A 22106-nucleotide genomic window follows, 5' to 3' on the forward strand; every position below is an offset into this window, starting at 1 on the left:
ACTATATTTAATTAGGGTGTTGGTCACTCCCAGTAAATCCACCAACAATCATTCTACGGGGCTACCAACTGCAGTAGATGCCAAGAATAATTTATTGCCCTTGAAAACAATAAGAGCTTTTAAATTAACCTAAAATTAAAGAAAATGAAATCCTTTGAGGAACATGAAATAAAAACGGGAAGAATAATTTGCACACCCATCACCATGCATATTAATGCAAATATATATGGCTCAAACTCACAAAGAAAGCATGCAAATCATGTACATGAATGTTGTGAAAAAGCCAGAGATAAAATACCAGGAGACACTTGGGGGGTAGTAGCGAACAGGAAGACCACGATGTCGGGTGCTGGTAGGAACAGAGGAAAAAGAAAAACAGGTTCATATCCTCACTTCTACGAAAAGCAAATTGAGGAAAAAAAAAAAATACCCAGAGTGAAAGAGCAAGCAAATAACCATAGAAACAGAGAGAGCGCACGCAGGCCCCTCTGTTGAGAAAAAGTATGCAAATAAAACATCTCATGACTTGTCACAGTAACATGCCAAATATTCCCTTGCAAGTTCTGCATCATGTTCCACCACACTTCAGCCTAAAGCTTCACCTGCAGCCTCAGCCACACTTTTACCTTGACCCCTTCAAATGCCATTTTTAAGCTCAATTGCTAAGAGTCTCCAGTTCTGAACATCTAAGAATTAGCAATAGGGTGTTCTCAATGTTGCTGCCTTAACTGGAATTTGTTTCTACCATTGGTCCAAAGATTGAGTTTACAACTAACATTCAGGGCATACTCACTTATTTGACTGCAAGGCACAATTTTATCATGTTAACAGTTGTTTCTGGGCTGGCAATTTTTATATAGATTACAAAGATTAACAAATTTTCTCTTTAAGATGCATTTGCCCCAAAAGATAATATTAATAGGGCAACTGAAAAAAACAGAAAATATGAAGTGGAAACTGTCAGCTGACGGCTGTTTTGGTAGCAATAATTAACATTATTATTGACACATGTGCTGGTTTTGTTTTCTGGAGCTTTCTGGGCAACTGGATTTTTCTTAGCCTGCCACTATTAGATGCACAGTGAGGTGTGAAACTGTATTCTTCCTCCTCCTCCTCTCCTTTAACATACCAAGAAACTAAACAAAACGTTTAATTATTGGGCCTTCCTCAAAAGGAATCTGATAGAAACTCTGCAAGAGAAACTGCACAGTTGATACTGTGCCATTTTTTTGTGACGCGTGTAACGATTTGGTTACCCTGTGTCTAAAGTTAGGGGAGTCCATGCAGCACCAGAACCAAAAACCAGAGAGCAGCAAAAAACGGGGGGAAACAAAGGAGCCAATATAACTAGTCCTAAAATGATCTGAAATTAGAGTCACATTAAAAGGGTTTTTATTCTACTGACTTACACTTGATCTAAAAAGTCTCTGTCACCACCCAGTGGAAATCAATCCCAGCTACAAGACTTTACAGTTTAATTGCTTCAGTAGGCACTAACAGCTTCTTGCATTGAATAACAGACATATAATTGGAGTAAAGTGCTTTAAGTGCTCTCTCCGGTGAAGAACAGTCTAGTCCTTAATTTCAGCACAAGCATATACACACTTTGTTCTAACACAGTTTTCAGGCATGGTAAAGGGTCAGAAAAATTATTCACTTAAAATGACATCTTGGTATTTTGTGTTTATTTACCATCAGTGCCTTTCTCCATCTTATTTGCTCCATTTACAAGTCAAAAAGGACTTTTTAAAATGTTACTGCTTGTATCGGAAATTCAAGCTGCTATCAGAAAGTCAGACTAGCTTCTTGCTCCTCAAAAGGGGATTCTGGACTTATAACTTGGATGGCAACTTTGATGATGGAGCATGAGGCAGAGGAGAACACACAGTTTGCTTTTCTGTAGCTGTATTAGTTTTGCAGTGCTGATGGTCACAGAAACTCACTTTATAATTATGAACACTTGTATTTAGATTAAAAACAATGCAATTAATGAAAAATGCTTAACAGACTTCCAGGATAGTTTTGTGTCAAAGTAAAGTGACTTTTTATAGACATTTTCTAGTTATAAATCACATTATATTTTATGTCACTAGTTCTTACATTTCTTGAAAAAAATTGCACTGAAAGATTCAGTAAAAAAACCTGTATTACCACCAGCTGCATCATAATTTCATTTATAGTGATATAAAAATGTGCAAACTAAAGAGGTCAAGCAATAAAAGATTTTTAAATAGTGCAGAACCAATATATAAAATTGCTGGAAATAACACTATTCCATGCCCTACTATCCTTTTATAACATCGGAAAAAACACATCAGACAAGCACTAGCAAAATTATAGGAAACGCATGATAGAAATGTATTCTGGTTTAGTTGGTTAATAAATAAAATGCAATATAAAAATTAAAAAATAGCTACGTTTGTTTTCTCCAAACATATAAGTGAAAAATCCCAAATTCTTCTGAAACAAAACACAATAGTTGCATAGCATCAGAAATAGTAAATCAAGCAGAGTTTCATAATTTTGTTGCCTTACTTGTCAGTGTCGTAAGATGCATTTCACTGTCTAACATTTACAGCTAATGGCATACATCCTTCGGCAGATTATCACTAAAATATTACATACATGGCTGCAGAATTCACAGAAAAATATTAAACTGAAAACAAAATCTGTGAAAAACGTAACACATAATATTCAAACTTCCCACTAATTTTTCCCGCACACAGAAAAGTTGGGTGCAATTGAGGCAACCAAACCTTAAAGCAAGGGTTACTACACACACAGAGTGTAAAATGACTAAGCGGACAAAGGCAGATTCTAAGTTTGGAATTTGACAGAAATAGTGCCTACGTAAAAGTGGAGCAGTGCCTATTAGATGACCTCCGGAGAAATTTTCAGCTACTTTAAATTGGTGTAGCTCCATTGAAGGCTTCACAGACACGAAGAAATGTGAGATTTGGGTCACAGAATGATTTTTGGGCCACTTTTGTACTTTGTGGATCATAATATGGATGGTAGGTTGCTGCAAGAGTAGACTTCAGAATCTTCCAATTTTGAATTCTGACCTGACTGACTTGTTCAGGAACTTTAGATTCAGGATCCAGTTTCCACCCAACTGCCTAAAGTCAACAGAGAAGGTGAAGGCAAGCCTCTTGGAAGCACATTGATTTTGTTACTGGTTCTATGACTAACTGAGAATAGGTGCGAAGTTATTCCCATCATTTAGAAGCAATTCGAAGGATTTTTTTGACACTGGGCAAGTAAAGAATCTGTGTTGAGGAGTTTTTTGAACTCAGTGGCATAACTCAATGAGTTACTTCCATTACCCATTGATCTACGGAGCAAAGTACCCACAGAGTAACAGCCTGTTCCAAAAGGGTCCATCAGGAGGATGGAGACTGGAGTCACGCAAGACTTAGAGGTAGTGCGTATTATCAGATTTTAGAAGTTGTTCCTTGGCCGTGTACCCCTCACTACATTGCAATGGCCCCAAGAGATGCTGTTTTCTCTTCTGCTAAGACTGTTTGAGGGAGTGCAGAGGAGAAATCTCAGAAGGGTTGCTTGCCTCTACATAAGCATTTGTAGTCCTCCTCCTGGTGGCTTGATGAAAGGAGGGGCTTGAAAGTATGAGGCATCTTCAGAAGCACTCCACATTCCTAAAGCTTTCACCAGGTTAGCAGAGGCCATCCTGGCACAGATTCATTCACAAGAAGATTCTGCCAGAAAGGTTAAAGATCTGCAATCTGCTCTATGAACAATATTCCTGGCTTTGGTCTTCGACATTTCAGTGGGTGCCCTATGCTTTATGGCTAGCTCCATGGCAACTAACTTGATTGTGATCTCATTGTGCTCCTGGAACTTGGATGTTCACACTAAGTATTTAATGGCTCCATCTCAATACACGTAGACAAACCATTTAAACAAACAAAAAAAATAATCAAAACAAATATTGACATTTTTCTGCCTCTTCATCTCCCTCCCCTTCTTCTGAAGAAAGGGAGCTCTTTGGTTCTGAGTTTAAATCCATGCAAGAAGAAACCAAGGGAATGCTGTTCCAGGAGGAAACTTGCACTACTTTAAAGTGCTGGGCAGAGTTAATATCTTTTTTGATATCTGACCACAGCCTGGCCAAATAAGGTGTCTGAATTTTCTTGTACTAACAAAGACTGACAGATGGAGAATTCCACTGAGCTTAATTAGTTCTGGATGACTGATACTGATGCAGTCTGTTGAAGGCTATATTTTTATGTTCATTTTAAATCGTTTTTAGTTCATAACAATTAAAGGTGTAATTGTTGCTCAGTGCAAGAATGTAAGAAAGGAAGTGGTATTTCTCTCCAATTTTAGTTGAGAAAAAAAACAACACAACAAACATGTTTTTTTCTCCAGACTAATAGATGCTTACATGACCAGACTTGTTTTTCTCTGCATTGCTACATGGCATATAATGATCTGACAAGTTTATGTAAAAAATAAATAAATAAAAAGGCTAAAGATCATGCAAGTAGCAGAATCAGACAGACAGACATTTGCGCAAGGTTAAATGTCTAGAGAATGCTGAGAGCCTGTAGAAAAATATTATTGCCTGAAGACAGTGATTAGAAAAACCAAAATGATCAGAGTGAAGAAAAATCAAAGGCTTGCGAAATTCATATGAAGAACAAATGAGGCATCAGACTTACTCAGCTAAGGATAACAGGATTCAAATCTGCTAGATTTCTGAGGATTAGGATAAAGGCATTTTATATTTATTTTGTGAAAAAGGTGAGTAATACTTCCACTCACCCCAAACAAAAATATACCACACATACAGAGAGTTTCCCAGGCTACTAAGGCAGAAATAAAGGAAAATCGAAGTCTCCTCTCATAGTAGAGGTACGTGCCCTGCACCTCCACGGATCATCATTCCCCAGAGACATTTACTCCTAAATACTCCCTTCTTCTGTGATATATCAAACACTCAAATACATGTATCTCTAGTGCACATCTCACTCCCTTAAAGAACATGCCTGCTCCCTTCCCATGGGAGACCTAGGACTGGACACTTGTCCTATTTCACTACCGTTAGTGAGAACTTGCTATGAATACAATCTTTCTTTCTGCTTTCAAGTGACACTCCAGGACGAGTGGGCAACAGCAAGGCCTGAACCGGGGACCCCTGGATGTAAAAAGCAAGAGCTCCTACTGCCTGACCTAAAGAACCCAGCTTCTGTATCACAAAGGCTGTAGCTCTGTATAATCAGTGGTTCTCAAACTTTTGTACTGGTTACCTCTTTCACATAGCAAGCTGCTGAGTGTGACCTCCCGCATAAATTAAAAACACTTTTTTATATATTTAACCAGGGCCGGCGCTTCGATTTAGGTGGCCTAGGCAATCACCTAGGGCGCCAGGATTATTNAAAAACTACCAGATTTGTTTCTTTATGTATTAATGTCTTGAAAGACCTTCTAAACAATATTTGGCTTAGTATTTTAGGCTGGGTTTTTAAAGAATTTTGTTTTCAATTCTGAAGTACAGAATATCCAAAATCGTGCTACTTAGCTGTAGCAGGTGGATTTCCTAGCAATCTTGTTTATAAGCAGTCTTTCTCAATAGGAAAAGCTAGTAAATGTTTGAGTTCTGGAAAGATGGTGGGATGTAGGGGGAAAAATCCATGGATTATGCTCCAACTCCGGAATTTTTGTATGTATTTCACACTCTAGCCAGTTTAAGTCAGTCAATAGTCCATTATTTCAGTACACGAAAGTCAAGTGAGATACCAAAATGAGAATTTGGAGCAAATAGTTTCATTGGAAAGGAGGATATGTGCCTTTTCTCTGCCAGGGTATGCATTTGTTGTTCTTTGCCTTTACTACTCCTCAGCTGCTCCTAGAGGAGGAGAGTTATTTGAGGGATTGTACATGTCCATTCCACTGTAGGGGTGTGCACACTAGGGCATAGCCCTCTTTTACCTGGTTGTGAGGGCAAGATGATGTGGCTCCAGGGGAAGTGGTGGTGTAGGGTTTGGGGGGGGCAGGGGCAGCAGGCGGCTGCGGTGGACCTGCCACAGTCGTGCCTGCGGAGGGTCCCTTGGTTCCACGGCTCCAGTGGAGCTGCCGCAGGCGTTCTTGTGGACGGTCCGCTGCTCCCGCTCTCCGGTGGACCTCCCGCAGGCACGGCTGCAGCAGCTCCACCAGAGCCGCGGACCCTCTCCGCAGGCACGACTGCGGCAGGTCCACCGGAGCCGCAGGACCAGAGCGCAGGGCAGCGAAATGGCCATGTGCCTAGGGCGCTAAAACCCCTAGCGCCGGTCCTGCATTTAACACCATTATAAATGCTGGAGGCAAAGTGGGGTTGAGGTGGAGGTTGACAGCTTGCGACTCCCCAGGTAATAACCTCACAACCCTGAGGCGTCTCGACCCCCAGTTTAAAAACCCCTGCTGTATATGGAGTAGCTCCTAGAACGGGGTCAGAGCAATACTGTATAAATGTGGGTTACACACTGAAGAGAAGTATGATTTCTATCATGAGGAGAAACAGTATAAGAAGGTCTCCCTCAGTCTGACACTTCTCCTTCAGAAGAAAATCAAATGGAAAGTGCTTTCAAAGTTTATTTTACTCCCACTGGAGCACACATCTGACTGGGAAATTTCATTTAGCCTGTTTTTCCTTTCAACAGGAATCTGAAAATGGGGAGACAACTCCTGTCCGGCCTCGTTCTTGATTCCCTCCTTCATCTTGAAGTAAGAGAGAATGAACACCAGTGTGTGCATATCTCCTGTATAATATAAACCCAGGCACATTCGAGCAGGCTGGGGGCAAGGACAGGAGGTGAGGAGGGAGAGGTTAACAGGGTTCCCAAAGGGGAGGAATTGAAATCTCCAAAGCGGGGGACTCTCATACTTCTGTCAATGCTCCACGGCTTTGACAGAGACATCTCTGAGCTAAAGAGCTGTGCCTGGTCCAGCAGAACAAATACAATACTTGACAGGCTCCCTAACCTAGAAATACTCGATGTGCTGGAATTATTAGGTAAGGACGGACGCTACAACCCACTGCCCAGTTAGCTCACTCAACTGTCCCATCTCATTTGCTGATGGAGAACTAGAGTCCCCCATCCCCTGTGTACCAGGATGAGATGAGTTGGGGGGAGAAAACAAGTCCCCATTCTCTACCAGTACCCAATCATCCCTTTTCCAGCACGGCTTCCTCTGCCTCAGAGTCCTGGGGATGCCAGGGTGGCGAAACACATACAAAGGGTTCTTGTTCTCCAAGCCTCCCTTCTCCACACTATTCCTCTGATCATTCTCTCCCCTGATCTCCACCTCAAACATCTCCAGCTACTTCCATATTCCTGTACATCTCAGAGGAAATCAGGGTGGGTTCTTGACTCTGCAATATAGAACAATAGAATCGTAGGACTGGAAGAGACCGTGAGAGATTGTCTAGTCCAGACACCTGAACACATGGAAGGACTAAGTTATATCTAGAGCCACATGCGGCTTGCGTGGGCTCACTGTGCAGCCCATGGGCAAGTGGCGGAGTGAGGCTGCTGGGTTCGCCCCTTGCTGGAGAGGGGGGGACCTCACAGCCCTGCGTGCACCGCGCTCCAACCGCCCTAATGGCCAGAACTGAATGTGTCTCCGTCTCCCGCTCCTCTAGTCTGGCATAGAGCAAGTGCATCACTTCTGGGGGCCTGCTAAGGCAGGAAGCGCTGGGCACAAGGCAGAGCTGGTAAGTGCTGAGCGAGGGGAAGGGCGCCCAGCCTGGGCTCAAGCCGCAGCTCAGGGGGTGGGACTGGGCCAAGACCCCACCAAGTCCTCCCCTTCAGTTGGGGGCGGGGCAGCTACTGTGCTGCTTGGTCCCAGGGTGGCCTCTGTGGTGATCGGGGGGACAGCGGGGGTTGAACTGTCTGTGGGCAGCCAGGAAATCCCCCGGGGAGACGTGTCTGTGTCTGTGTGTTGCACCTGCCCTGTCCCAACTGCTGCCCTCTTCTCTGGTCCAGGGACCTTCCCCCTCCCCAGCCCCTATCACATTGCCCCCGGCTCCCTGCAGCCCCTGTGTGTGTGTTGGGTGGGGGATGTGTTTCGGGGGGGCTGGGGTGTTTCGGTGGGGCCGAGGGAGTTTGGCCCTCAGCTCTTTTCTTTGGAGTAATATAGCCCTCACTGCTTTATGAGTTGTGCAGGCCTGATCTAGACCATCCCAGGTTTATCTAACCTGCTCTTAAACGTCTCCAATGATGGAGATTCCACAACCTCCCCAGATAAATTTATTCCAATGCTTAACCACCCTGACAGTTAGGAAGTTTTTCCTAATGTCAAACCTAAACCACCCTTGTTGCTCATCCTATTAAAACTCGAGAAAATTCTCATTGACAAAAACTGAATGCGACCTCCTCTATAAATATATATAAAAGTATTTTTAATAGAACGCCATTATAAATGCTGGCGGCAAAGCGGGGTTTGAGGTGGAGCCTGACAGCTCGCAACTCCCCATGTAATAACCTCGTGACCCCCTGAGAGGTCCCACCCCCAGTTTGAGAACTGCTGAAGTAGATAGAACAAATAGGTGGGAGGGGGAAACTGCATGACGAAATTAATAATTCTTTTTTTTGGAGCACAGTTGAATAGTGTGCACTAAATAAAGTCTAGGGCCACACAATGAACAAAGATAAAAAAAATAATGAGTGAGCATGTAATTAAAGACTGTATCACAATGCATATGCAGGAGGCAGCCAAATTAATGTTGTCCGAGCAATCTTAATTCTGGCATTTCCAAACTTCTGAGTGCTTGACTTTGCAACCTTAATAATATTCTTTTAACATATTTCTGTGTTATAATATAGCTAGAGAGAGCTGTAAATAATCACAAGATAATTTGATATTTTTAAAGATGGAGGGTTTTTTTTTAAAAGGTGAAAGAACATCTACGCAGAAAGGAGTGCTCCATTACTCAGTCTGTACATAGCTCTGAAAGTAAAAATAACCCCTTCCCTTCTACTACAGAATAGGGAGAGAAAGTTTCTGAGGGATAGGAGGTGGTGAATCAGTTCAAGATCTAGAAAGGATGACTAGCTAGAAAGAATTTAAAGGGTGTATTTGACCAAAAGGAGAATGTTTTGTTCTGGTTATATTTCGGGGGAATAGCAGTTCTGTGCAGTGGCTAATCTATAAACCAATATAGAACCCTGGACTGAAATTTGTTGGCTTGAAAAGTAAGCATCCCCTGATTTTTATCTTCTTGCTGGTAAACATCTCCATTTTAAAAGTTAAACTTAATAAAAGTTAATTCAAACACAGTTATCTGAACCTAGGAAGTTTAAGTGTTTTTCATATAAATGCAATTAAGTGCTAACATTATTTATTTATTTATTTAAACTGTTGCAGGCTCAGGATTCAAGGTGGCAGTTTTGTTTTGTAAACCTAAAAGTCATTCAAATACAATAACCACTTTGTAGTGATGAGGAAGCAACGTATTCATGGATGTTAATGGCAGGCAATCAACACTTTACAAGTGGGCAACTATATACAGTACTTAATTTGTTCAAAGAGTTCTTAAGGTACAGATCAGTATATGTGGTGGAAGTTTCTTACCAGCTGCTGGTAGATCCAACTTTGCTCGTTTCAGTTCAGACATCGAATTTTGGAGCTGCTCTATAACAAAATCATCTTCTAAGAAGAAATCCTTGGCTAGAGTCTCCTGAAGAAATTCTACAAGTTCCTCCATTTGTAATTTCAGCAGATGTTCTAGATTGGAACAAGAACATTATTGTGAACAAATGTTTTTTGATAAAAAGTCAAAGAAAAAATCTGCTAGAGAGGTGAAATGCCTTTATGGAGTCTTTAACAATTTTGCAAATGGAATGAAACACATCTAACTAATTGAACAGAAAAAAAAATCACAGGCAGTTATTTTATACTAGACATTTACTAAGCATGCTAAAAAACACACTCACACATTATCCATCTAATATTTTCTCTCTTTTTTGTACCCATATATTTTTCTCTAGGTCAGTGTTTGAAAATTTAAAGTTGAGTCCTCCTTCAGAAAAATGAAACTAATCTCACACTCCTTAAATTCCAATGAGACATTAAAATCTACAGATTTGTTTTCATTTACAAAGCTTCCATCCCCTGCCTCCCACCTTGGGAAATGGTTCATAATATACTTATCTTCCTTTTAAAATGCTTTGAAGAGCAGTGAAAATTTAAGACATTTAAGGTGCCCTCATTTGCAAATGAGTCAGTACTCACTGAAATGACTGTGGCAGTTTAGAGCAAGAGAGATTGTTTCAGGCTCTCTGCAGATTCAGGTACGTATTGCTGCATCACTTACATTCAGGTTTATTCTGCAATCATAACAGCTAAACCCCAACTTTTTCTTTTATATATAAAAACATGAACGCCAGTTCTATGCTTAAAAGTTTTACCAGCACAGCTATGTTAGGTAAGGGGGAGGATTTTTTTTATGACGGTAGCTATACTGGCAAAAAACCTTCTGTAGAAGCAGTTATACTAGCAAAAAGGCATAGTTTATTTTGCTCACCGAATCAGAATAAGCTGTACCATCAGAAACACTTTTTGGACAGTATAAATGAGTCTACGCTAGGAGGGTTTTGCTTGCGTAGCTATAAAAAACACAAACTTTTAAGCACAGACAAGACTGAAAGCTGAGACGCTGGAGAACAAGTGAGAGGTTTGACCATGATGCCTCTTCTCTGCCTCCCAATGTGGTCCATTCCTTGGTGCTTCCCCCATTTCCCTTCAGGAAACACTGCTCAAAGGGTATGTCTACACAGCAAGGAGACACCCATGGTTGGCCCATACCAGCCGACTTCGGCTCACGAGGCTCAGGCTGCAGGGCTGTTTCATTGCTGTGTAGACTTCTGGGCTTGCCACCTGAGCATGGAAGTCTACACAGCAATGAAATGGCCTCACAGCTGGAGTCCAATGACCTGGAGCCAACAAGCATGGGCCAGACACAGGGGTTTGTTTGTTTGTTTTGCTGTCTAGACATACTCCAAGAGTTTCTGATATTTTTGCGTAGCGAGGTGCTATAATGAACATATACTGAAAAAGGCCAGTCAGGGCTGGATTTCCCAATAGGCAGACTAAGCATGTACTTAGGGCACGAGCAAAAGAGGGGAACCCACACAAAAAAAATTTTTTTTTTAAAAATTGGTATTTGATATTTCAAAAAAAAGCATCGAAGTAGTAATCATGGGAAAAATCAGAACTTTGTTAGACTTCCTTACACTCCACTACACACTCCTCCTCTGTTTTTCTGTTCTCTTTTTATTACTTATCCCCACTTAAGCCGGGGGGAGGGGGGGGGAGGGTGTCCTCCTAACGTAGATCGAAATAATGTGACGAAATCACATCCTGTCATGTATTGCAATAAATTTATGTTTTATTATCAACCTATTTTTCTGAGTCATACATACTTGATTCATTTTTTATTTATTTCATTTATAAATATATAAATAAATAGTGTACGTTGTGTATCTTTTTTTTCAGATAACTGAGATAAGGGGCAGGATGAAACATAACCAACCGAGTGGAGCACAGAAATGTAAATAGGTAGGAGAAAAGAAACAAAAAACTAGTGATATTTTCCAAAATCTTCCAAAGTTCACATCATTTTTCAAAGCGAATCCATCAGAAGCAACATCTTCTCTCAATACCACAGACATTGTTCCAAAACCTGTAAGTGTTTCAGAGACTGACCCTCCTTCTATTGGTGAAAAAACACTATTCCAGAACATGTGGATGTGATCCTTTTCCAGGGATCAAATGACACATTTGGATCATTGCAGAATAGAAATTTCTTGAGCTTGTGGCTCAGTTTGACCCACTTTTAGCAGGCCATATCTCAAAATACAGGAATGCTGGCAAAAGTAACCCATCATACTTACCCAAGACAATATGTGATGAACCCATTGGTCTAATAAGTGACAAAGTTCGTTCAGCTATTGTGGATGAAATAAGTACTGCTGGGTACTTCAGTTTATCTGTCGATTGTGCACCTGATCTTTCACATATTGATCAACTGAGTATTGTACAAAGATGTGTGTCTCCCACAGATGGAAAACCAGTTGAACGATTTACAACATTCCTCAATTTGAAAAGCCACACTGGTAAAGAAATGGCAAATCAAGTACTGCATTATCTGTGACAAGTTTGCAAAACAGATTTCTCAAAGTGCAGAGGTCAATCTTATGACAATGCTGCCAACATGTCACATTATCAAGGAATGCAGAAGAAGCTTCTAGAACAGAACAAATATGCCATATTAATACCACGTGCTGCACACTCTCTCAATTGTGTTGGCTGCAGTGCTGTTGATTGTTTACCAGTGGCAGTAAGGTTTTTTCTCAACGGTCCAGGTACTCTATACATTTTTCTCTACCTCAACACACCGATGGGCAGTTCTTAAAACATATTTGGGCAATGATTATGTGTTGAAATCTCTTTCTAATACTCGCTGGGAGGCACAAGCGGTGGCAACAAGTGCAATTCTGGAGTCCTACTCAAAGACTATGGATGCATTAGAAAATATAGCTGAACACCAAACACAAAAGGGAGACACTATAAGAGAGGCAGAAAACATTGCAAACAAGGTGCAAGAACTAGAGTTTGTATTCATGTTGACCATGTGGAATGAAACTTTACAACACTTACCACACAAGTCAAGCTCTCCAAAAAAAAAATTGGATTTGAAAACATGTGCAGACCTCTGTCAATCATTAGCAGACCACTTACACACTTTGAGGAATGATTTCAAAAGATCTGAAGACATATCAAAAGATATCTGGCCTGATACTAACTACAAAGAAGCCCAGTCCCACAAGCGAATCAGGGAAAAACAGGCAAATGATAGCAGTGCAACAGAAACAGCAGTGAGTCCTAGAGACAAATTTTGCGTATCTACTTACTATGCTATAACTGATACACTTGAAGCTCATATGAAGAGGAGAGGTGAAGTGTACAAAGAAGTATCAAGCAGATTTTCTTTTCTAAACTATATGGACTTATCTGACGAACAATAGCCACAAGTTTCCCAAAAGCTAGTTACATCATACCCTGTTGACTTGAACATGAACCTCTGTGGAGAAGTGCGGCAGTTCCACTGTTATATGAACGCAAAGTTTAATGAAACAGGAAAACGAAATTCAGTCACATTGATCTTCATGACACAATACTGAAAGACAGAATACACTGTGTATTTCCAAATGTAGCAATCGCATCTAACAATGATTACTAACTGCTCTGCAAAATGCTTTTTTTCACAGCTGAAAAGAATAAAAACCCTCAGGCCTGGTCTACTCTACCAGTTTAGGTCGAATTTAGCAGCATTAAATCGAATTAACCCGGCACCCATGTTTTGTCGACATAAAGGGCTCTTAAAATCGATTGCTGTACTCCTCCCCGACGAGGGGAGTAGCACTGAAATGGACATTGATGGTTCGAATTAGGGTTAGTGTCGACGCAACTCGATGGTATTGGCCTGCAGGAGCTATCCCACAGTGCACCATTGTGACTGCTCTGGACAGAAATCTGAACTCAGATACACTGGCCAAGTTGACAAGAAAAACCCCGTGAAATTTTGAATTTCATTTCCTGCTTGCCCAGTGTGGAGAGCTGATCATAACAGGTGACCATGCAGTCCCAGAATCTAAAAAGAGCTCCAGCATGGACTGTACAGTAGGTACTGGATCTGATCACTGTATGAGGAGACAAATCCATGCTATTAGAACTCCGTTCCAAAAGACGGAATGCCAAAACATTTGAAAAAATCTCCAAGGCCATGATGGACAGAGGCCACAACAGGGACTCAACACAGTGAAACTTAAGGAGCTGAGACAAGTGTACCAGAAAGCCAAAGAATCAAATGGACGATCTGGGACAGAGTCACAGACATGCTGCTTCTACACTGAGTTGCAAGCAATTCTAGGATGGGGTCACCACCACTACCCAACCCCTGTCTGTGGACTCCGATGATGGGGTACTCTCAGTCGTCATGCCTCAGGATTTTGCAGACGGGGAAGATGAGGAAGACGAGGAGGACGACGAGATTGAGGAGATTACACAGCACACCATTCTCCCCAACAGCCAAGATCTTTTTCTCACCCTGACTGTAACACCCTTCCAATCCTCCCAAGGCAGTATCCCGGACCATGAAGCCGTAGAAGGGACCTCTGGTGAAGGTACCTTTGTAAATATAAAACACAGTTTAAAAGCAAGCGTTTCTTAATGATTAATTTCCCCTGAGGACTTGGGATGCACTTGTGGCCAGTACAGCTACTGAAAAAGTCTGTTAATGTGTCTGGGGATGGAGCGGCAGGAAGATCAGAGGATGCATGAAGCAATGCTGGGGCTACTGCCGGAACAAACGGACATGATCCGGCCTCTGGTGGAGGTTCAGGAACGTCAGATGGAGAAACTGCTGCTGCAGACCCTGTTTAACCATCCTCCCTCCTCCCCATGTTCCATAGCCATCTCCTCACCCAGATGCCCAAGAACGCAGGGGGGTAGGCTCCACGAACCCAACCACTCCACTCCACTGGACAGAAGGCTGTCATTCAACAAGTATTGAAGTGGCCTCTTCCTTTTCTCCTCCCACACCCCACCCGGGCTACCTTGTGAGTCATCTCCCTATTTTTATAATCAATTAATAAAGAATACATGGTTTTTAAAGGATAGTGACTTTAATTTTCAATCTTTGATCAAAGCGGGGAGGACAGTTTGCTTACAGGGAATTTTAGAGTCAACCAAGGGGGCGGGTTTTCATCAAGGTGAAACAAATAGAACTGTCACACGGTACCCTGGCCAGTCATGAAACTGGTTTTCAAAGCTTCTCTGATGCGCAGCGCTTCCTGACGTGCTCTTCTAATCGCCCTTGTGTCTGGCTGCGCATAATTGGCCACCAGGCAATTTGCCTCAACCTCCCACCCCGCCATAAACATCTCCCCCTTACTCTCACAACAGAGATTGCGGAGCAAGCAGCAATAACAATGGGGATATTGGTTTCACTGAGGTCTGAGTGAGTCAGTAAACTGCACCAGTGACCCTTCAAACGTCCAAATGCACACTCTACCACTATTCTGCACTTGCTGAACAGCTCCTTACTATTGTCCAGGGTGCCTGCATATGGCTTCACGAGCCAGGGAATTAAGGAGTAGGCTGAGTCCACAAGGATAACTATAGGCATTTCAACATCCCCAACAGTTATTTTCTGGTCTAGGAAGTAAATCCCTTCCTGCAGCTGTTTAAACAGACCAGAGCTCCTGAAGACACAAGCATCATGAACCTTTCCCAGCCATCCCACGTGGATGTTGATGAAATGTCCCTTATGATCTACCAGTGCTTGCAGCAACATTGAAAAGTACCCCTTGCGGTTTATGTACTGGTGGTCCCGTCCCAAGATAGGGATGTGTGTTCCGTCTATCGCCCCACCACAGTTATTCATAGATTCTCAGACTCTAGGACTAGAAGGGACCTCAAGAGGTCATTGAGTTCAGTCCCCTGCCCTCATGGCAGGACTAAATACTGTCTAGACCATCCCTGATAGATATTTATCTAACCTACTCTTAAATATCTCCACAGATGGAGTTTCCACAACCTCCCTAGGCAATTTATTCCAGTGTTTAACCATCCTGGCAGTTAGGAACTTTTTCCTAATGTCCAGCGTAAATCTCCCTTGCTGCAGTTTAAGCCCATTACTTCCTGTTCTATCATTAGAGGCTAAGGTGACCAATTTTGCTCCCTCCTCCTGATGACACCCTTTTAGATACCTGAAAACTGCTAGCATGTCCTCTCTCAGTCTTCTCTTTTCCAAAGTAAACAAACCCAATTCTTTCAGCCTTCCTTCGTAGGTCATGTTCTCAAGACTTTTAATCATTCTTGCTGCACTTCTCTGGACCCTCTCCGATTTCCCCACATCTTTCTTGAAATGCAGTGCCCAGAACTGGACACAATACTCCAGTTGAGGCCTAACCAGCACAGAGTAGAATGGAAGAAAGACTTCTCATCTTGCTCACAACACACCTGTTAAAGCATCCCAGAATCATGTTTGCTTTTTTTGCAACAGCATCACACTGTTGACTCATATTTAGCTTGTGGTCCACTATAACCCCTAGATCTCTTTCTGCCGTACTCCTTCCTAGATAGTCTCTTCCCATTCTATATGTATGAAATTGTTGTTCTCCTAAGTGGAGACCTTTGCATTTGTCTTTATTGAACTTTCATCCGGTTTACCTCAGACCATTTCTCAATTTGTCCAATCATTTTGAATTATCCCGCTGTCCTCCAACAGCAGTTTGCAATCGCTCCCAGTTTGGTATCATCTGCAAATTTATAAGACGTACTTTCTATGCCAACATATCAGTCGTTGATGGAAAGATATTGAAATATAGCGGCCCAAAACGACCCCTGCGGAACCCCCTTGATTATAACCCTTTTCCAGCAGGGATTGGGAGCCGATAATTAATAACTATCTCTGCGCACGGTTATCCAGCAGTTATGGCGCACTTATAGTAGCCCATCTAAATGTATTTGCCTATGTTTATCAATAAGAATATCATGCGAGAGTATATATGCTTATAAGTCTAGGTTATCCAATGCCACCGGTTCTCCTGTATCCACAACGACTGCGTTATCCTACTGCAAAGAAAGCTATCAGATTGTGTTTGAAATGCATTTTGTTTTTTACAAATCCATGCATGGCTATTCCTATCCTTACACCTTCCAGTGTTTGCAGATGATGTTCTAATTATGCTTCAATTATCTTCCTGGCAATAGCTTTAACTAAGGTCGTAGTGTACCTGGGTAGTTTTTTTATTCCTTTTATAGATAGGAACTATTATTTTGCTCTTCTCAAGTCTCTGGAATCTCTCCCTTCGCCATGATTTTCAAAGAGCAAGAGCTAAGAGGCTCAGATACCTCCTCTTGTAGCCTCTTTTGAGTATTAGGATGCATTTCCTCAGGCCGTCGATGATTGGCAGGCATCTAACTTTTTAAGCCTCTGACTTTTACTTGTCTTCTTTTTTAATTTTATCTTCTAAACCTACCCCCTTCCCATAAGCATTCACTATGTTCGACATTCCTCAGCACTTCTCATGAAGACTGAAATAAAAGATAGTCATTTAAGCATCTGATCTCTGGCCATTTCCAAGTTTCGCGTTACTGTTTCCTCTCACTGACAGTGAGTCTACCCTGTCTGTCTTCGTCTTGCTCTAAGTATTGGATAAGGAAGTAACTTTCTTGTTTCCTTTATTCCCATACTAGTTTAGAGCTCATTTTGTGTCTTGCTTTTTGATTAGATCTTCGCCCTGCATTCACGTGTGTTCGTTTTGCTATCTTCATCCTTTGTAATCTGACCTAGTTCCATTTTTATATGACTCCTTTTTAATTTTTTAAAATCATGCAAGCTCTTCGGGTTAAGCAAGGTGGTCCTTTTGCCACATTTCTATCTTTCCCACCCAGCGGGAAATCCCACTGCCAGCAAAGGCCATCTACTATGACTGTCATTACAAAGCAATACCTGCTTGATCAGGAGCAGTCATGATTGGCGTTGTCTACTTGCATGAGCATGCAAACCCCCCACCGTAGATCTGCCACTCCAAATTGATTCCCCGACTGACTGGTACTGTCCTGGCGTTGCAAGCTTCAAGGCTACGTCACGTTGTTGTGAAACTGCAACAGGCTCGCTCTCATTTGTATTCGTTGCGGGTTCAGCGGCAGGGGAAAGCAATCACTCAAGTTTCATGAAAGTCGCATATTGCCGTTGAAAGTTTTGCAGCATGGGAATAGCATCCATGCTTGCAACAGTAATGGCACCCACCAGTCGGTGCTTGTTTCCCCGGGCCCAGAATCACATTCCACGGCAGAACTGCCCCTAACACCATGATGTCCCACATTGCGGTCTTGCTCTTCTTAGAGAAGCTGTGTCCATGTCCCAATCACTCTATATGCAACGCTGCCATCGGCTCCTCACCTGGTTGTTTAGCTTCTAGTTCTGTATAGAACTGCACAATAAGGTATTAGGTGTTAACAATGCTCAAATATGCTAGTGTGAGCTGAACAGGCTCATGCTTGTGTGCTATGGTTTCTGCTTTGGGCAATCTACAGGAATAATGGCGCATGAAACTGATTGTCTGCCATTGCTTTACGGAGGGACGGTTTATTTGGGACGACATTTACCCATAACCACCCATGACAAATTTTTGGCCCCATCAGGCATTGGGAGCTCAACCCAGAATTTCAATGGGCAGCAGGGACTGCGGGAACTGTGGCATAGCTACCACAGTGCACTGCTCCGAAAGTCAACGCTTGCCACGGTACTATGGACGCACATCGCCGAATTAATGTGCTAGTATGGATGCATGACCTTGACTTTACACAATCTGTTCCCAAAAATCGACTTCTGTAAAATCGGAGTAATATCGGAGTGTAGAGATACCCTCAGAGAATAACAATGTGTCAGGACAGACTTGATTCACTTTCCATATTGTGTATGGAAGCAGATATGTTTCGTTGAGTCAGCTTCGATGAACTTATCCAGGATTTTGCAATCAGAAAATCTAGAAAGAAGCTATTTTAATTTCAGCATACTGGTAAGTTTTGTCTCATTTCAAAAAATAAAATTTTATTTTAAGGTATAGTATTGTTTTTATTTTGAATTACATATGGGGGAGCACCATAATCTTTTCAGTGCTTAGGGCCTCTAAAGGTCTTGATCCTGAGGCCAGTGTTAAGGTAAAAAAACCTACAAATTATTGCTATTGCTTCTCAGAGGCTTGAGACTGAACACTCTTCCCTTAAAATAAACAAAATCAAGCCAAAAAAAAGGGTGTGGGATAATAATTACATTGGTTTTATGTTTGCAAATAAAGAGGAAGACTCAAATCTGATTCCTACCATTACTTGTTCTTAAGATTCTTGAACATTTTAAGAAGTGTAACAATTATAAACATTCTTCACCTTCAAACCATTTTATGAACTAATAAGCAGCTCCTGAGAGAAATAGTGATGCAGCATCCCCATAGTTAAATGGGGTACATTACCTAGTGAGATTAAGATATTAATTCTGCAAACTCCTCCCACATGGACCTCTGCACTCCCATGGAGTCCTAGGGACTTCTTTGATGGGCCCATATGACTTATTTGAGGCCACAGAAGACAGCACTGAAACCACGACTAGGGGTAAAATTTTCAGAAGCATCTAAGTGACTTAGCAGCCCAAGACCCACTTTCAAAAGTGACATATGCATTTAGGCGCCTAAGTCTGATTTAAAGTCACTGTGGCTTGGGCTCCTAAGTCATTTCAGAAAATGGGACATAGATGCTTTTGAAAATTTTACCCTGGCAGTATGATGTACATGCTCCTAAATCATATGTTCAGATCATTAGATCAACTCTCTCAAAAAAAAGCTGCAATACATACAGTCCTTGATTTGTTTGCTCTTAGATTTCAGAACTCCAGTTCAGGTGTTGGCTCCCTGTATATTCTAATAATAAATCTACAGCAAACATATTACTTCTAGGTGTAGGTGATTACCAGTATTTAAAGAGTTTACTCATCAAAATTTAAAGCTTTAACTCGTCGGCATTTCTTCTTACTGCAAAAGGTATGTATGAACAAAAGCTAATAGGAGTACAATTTCACACCATGCCTGTGGACTGGAACACACTTACTGCACTTTGGTAAGGTATTATGGTAATGTCCAGAAGCCCCAGTCAGGATCAGGTCTCTGTTGTGCTGAGCACTACACAGATACAGACATGATACATTTCTCTAGGTAGGGATGTCCATCTAAATAATCAAACAGTTACCGCCATGTAGTAAACCTAGGTATTTTGTTTTATATAGCATCTTTTGTCAACGATCTCAAACCACTTGGATAAATTATTGTCCTCATTTAACATAGGATAAAACTGCAGCTCTATGAAAGCAGTATCTTGTCAAATGTCAGAAAGCAATTCAGTGGGAAGTGGGGTCCGAATCCACATTTCCTAATTTGAGATTTTTTTGCTCCAATCATTGGATAACACTTGTTTTTAATAGAAGCAAAACAGTTCTAAAATGCTTCTATATATTTTGAAATACAGACTTTGAAGGTGAATTTAGACTAAGGGCAGGTCTACACTAGAAATTTACATTGGTGCCGCTGTAGTGTGTCAGGTGAAGACGCTTTAAGATGACAGGAGAGAGCTCTTCATTCGGCTTATTAACTACACCTCTGTGGGAGAACCTCTCCTGCTGTCTACACTGGGGCTTATGTCAGTATAATTATAACACACCTCTGAGAAACAGTTACACACAAGGAATTTTGTAGTGTGGACTAGGGCTAAATCTTTCAAAATTGTTAACTCTTCCTTCCAAAAGCAAGTGATCTTTAAATTTAAATCTTTAAATTTAGATCTTTAAATCTTTAAACAAGGTGGGTAAGGTAATATCTTTTACTGGTGAGAAAGACAAGCTTTCACGCTCACACAGAACTCTTCTTCAGGTCTGGGAAACTAACACAGAATATCACTGCTAAATATAAGGAGAAACAGATTGTTTAGCATAAGTGGTTACATATTTCAACGGACCACTCAAGGTGAAGTGGCCTGTTAATACCCCTCCAATCAGAGGGAGGAAAGAAAGGGAGGTGGGGGGAAAAAGCAGCTGGGGTGGGGTTTGGTAGTGGGTTATAGATTGTTGTAATAATCCATAAATCCAGCGTCTCTATTCAGTCCATGATCTTTAGTGTCTAGCAAAAGTCTCTCTCACCAACAGAAGCTGGTCCAATAAAAGATACTACCTCTCCCACCATGCCTCTTGAATATCCTGGACCAACACGACTACAACTACACTACATACTTGAAAATAAATGAAGTTTTAAAAATGAGTCAGCAATATTTTCAAAGGAAGTATAGCTTGCATATAATGCTGTTAAGATATACTGGAGTCTTACTGTGGAGATTTGTCTAAAGCCATGTTCTGGCTGTACCTTTTTGATATCACTCAGCACCGTATGATTAGGGCCTCATAAATGAAAATGAAAATAAATACCTATGCTATTACATATACACACAAAGTACATAAGAATTACTTAAAAGAACATGACGGTTGCAAAGTCAAGCACTCAAAAGTTAAGACAGATGGTGCTTAATTAATGAGCAGCGATTCAATATTTTATTTAAGCCTCATTGTTCAATGTGTGGCCCCATGTCTTATTTACTGCACAATATTTTAACATTGCACATAAGACAATTAATTTCATCATGGGCTTTTCTATGGCACTCATCACTAATATCTGAGAGCTTCACAAATATGAATATATATTTCACAATACCCTTGTGAAATAAGCAGGTATTATCCTCATTTTACTGATGAGGAACTGAGGCCAAGACAGATAAGGTCAAAAGTCCACTGGCTTTGGGTGCTCAGTATGAGATACCTAGGACCTGATTAATTGTACTTTATATGTTCAAAGCAGAGCTCCCAGTGACTTCAGTTGCAACTGTGTAGCAACTATGTAAATCAGACTCCAGGATCTTAAGTCAGACATACAGAAAATGAGGACACCATTAGTGGGTACTTGGGGAGAGTTTAAGTGACTTGCCCAGCATCACATGGATACTCTGTGTCAGAGGGACGGATAAAATCCATTTCTCCAGGGCAGCATTCAACTGCCTTAATCATGAGATCATGTGTTATTTTCCGGCAATCCCTTGCTTCATTCACTACACACCTTTCAAACTTCTGCAATCAATGACACAGAGGTCCTACAAACAAGTCTTGTTCACTACAAAACCCTGATTCATCCCCAAATCTGGTCCATCCTGTGCACTGCATGAGACAGGTGTCCTGTAGAAAAAAATTGTACGTGATCATATAATTGAAGACTGTATCATAATGCACATGAACACAAAGGGGCCAAAAATTAATATGGCACAGGGCAATCTTCAATCTGGAATTTCCTAACTTGACTTTGCAAATAGTGTTCTTTTTAAGGTAGTTGTATATGTGTAATTTTCCTAGTTTTTAAAAAACAAAACTGAAAATAACCCTAATTTAATCATGCAGCATCATATTGACATCCATATTGCTCGCATGCAGGGTTTGAACCTGTAGCTCT

General features: G+C 41.4%; 1 protein-coding gene across 2 annotated transcripts in view; it reads right to left on the reverse strand.

Moving 5' to 3' along the window:
* USP6NL (USP6 N-terminal like) overlaps positions 1-22106 on the reverse strand; it is a 259616-nt gene that overhangs the window by 9405 nt on the left and 228105 nt on the right. For both annotated transcript variants that reach the window (XM_075064228.1, XM_075064229.1), the window contains exon 14: positions 9574-9726. In XM_075064228.1, the coding sequence (XP_074920329.1) occupies positions 9574-9726 (153 nt within the window). The remainder of the gene's footprint in view (positions 1-9573; positions 9727-22106) is intronic.

The sequence above is a fragment of the Chelonoidis abingdonii genome, chromosome 1 (assembly GCF_003597395.2).
Source record: "Chelonoidis abingdonii isolate Lonesome George chromosome 1, CheloAbing_2.0, whole genome shotgun sequence".
NCBI classification, from domain to species: Eukaryota; Metazoa; Chordata; order Testudines; family Testudinidae; genus Chelonoidis; species Chelonoidis abingdonii.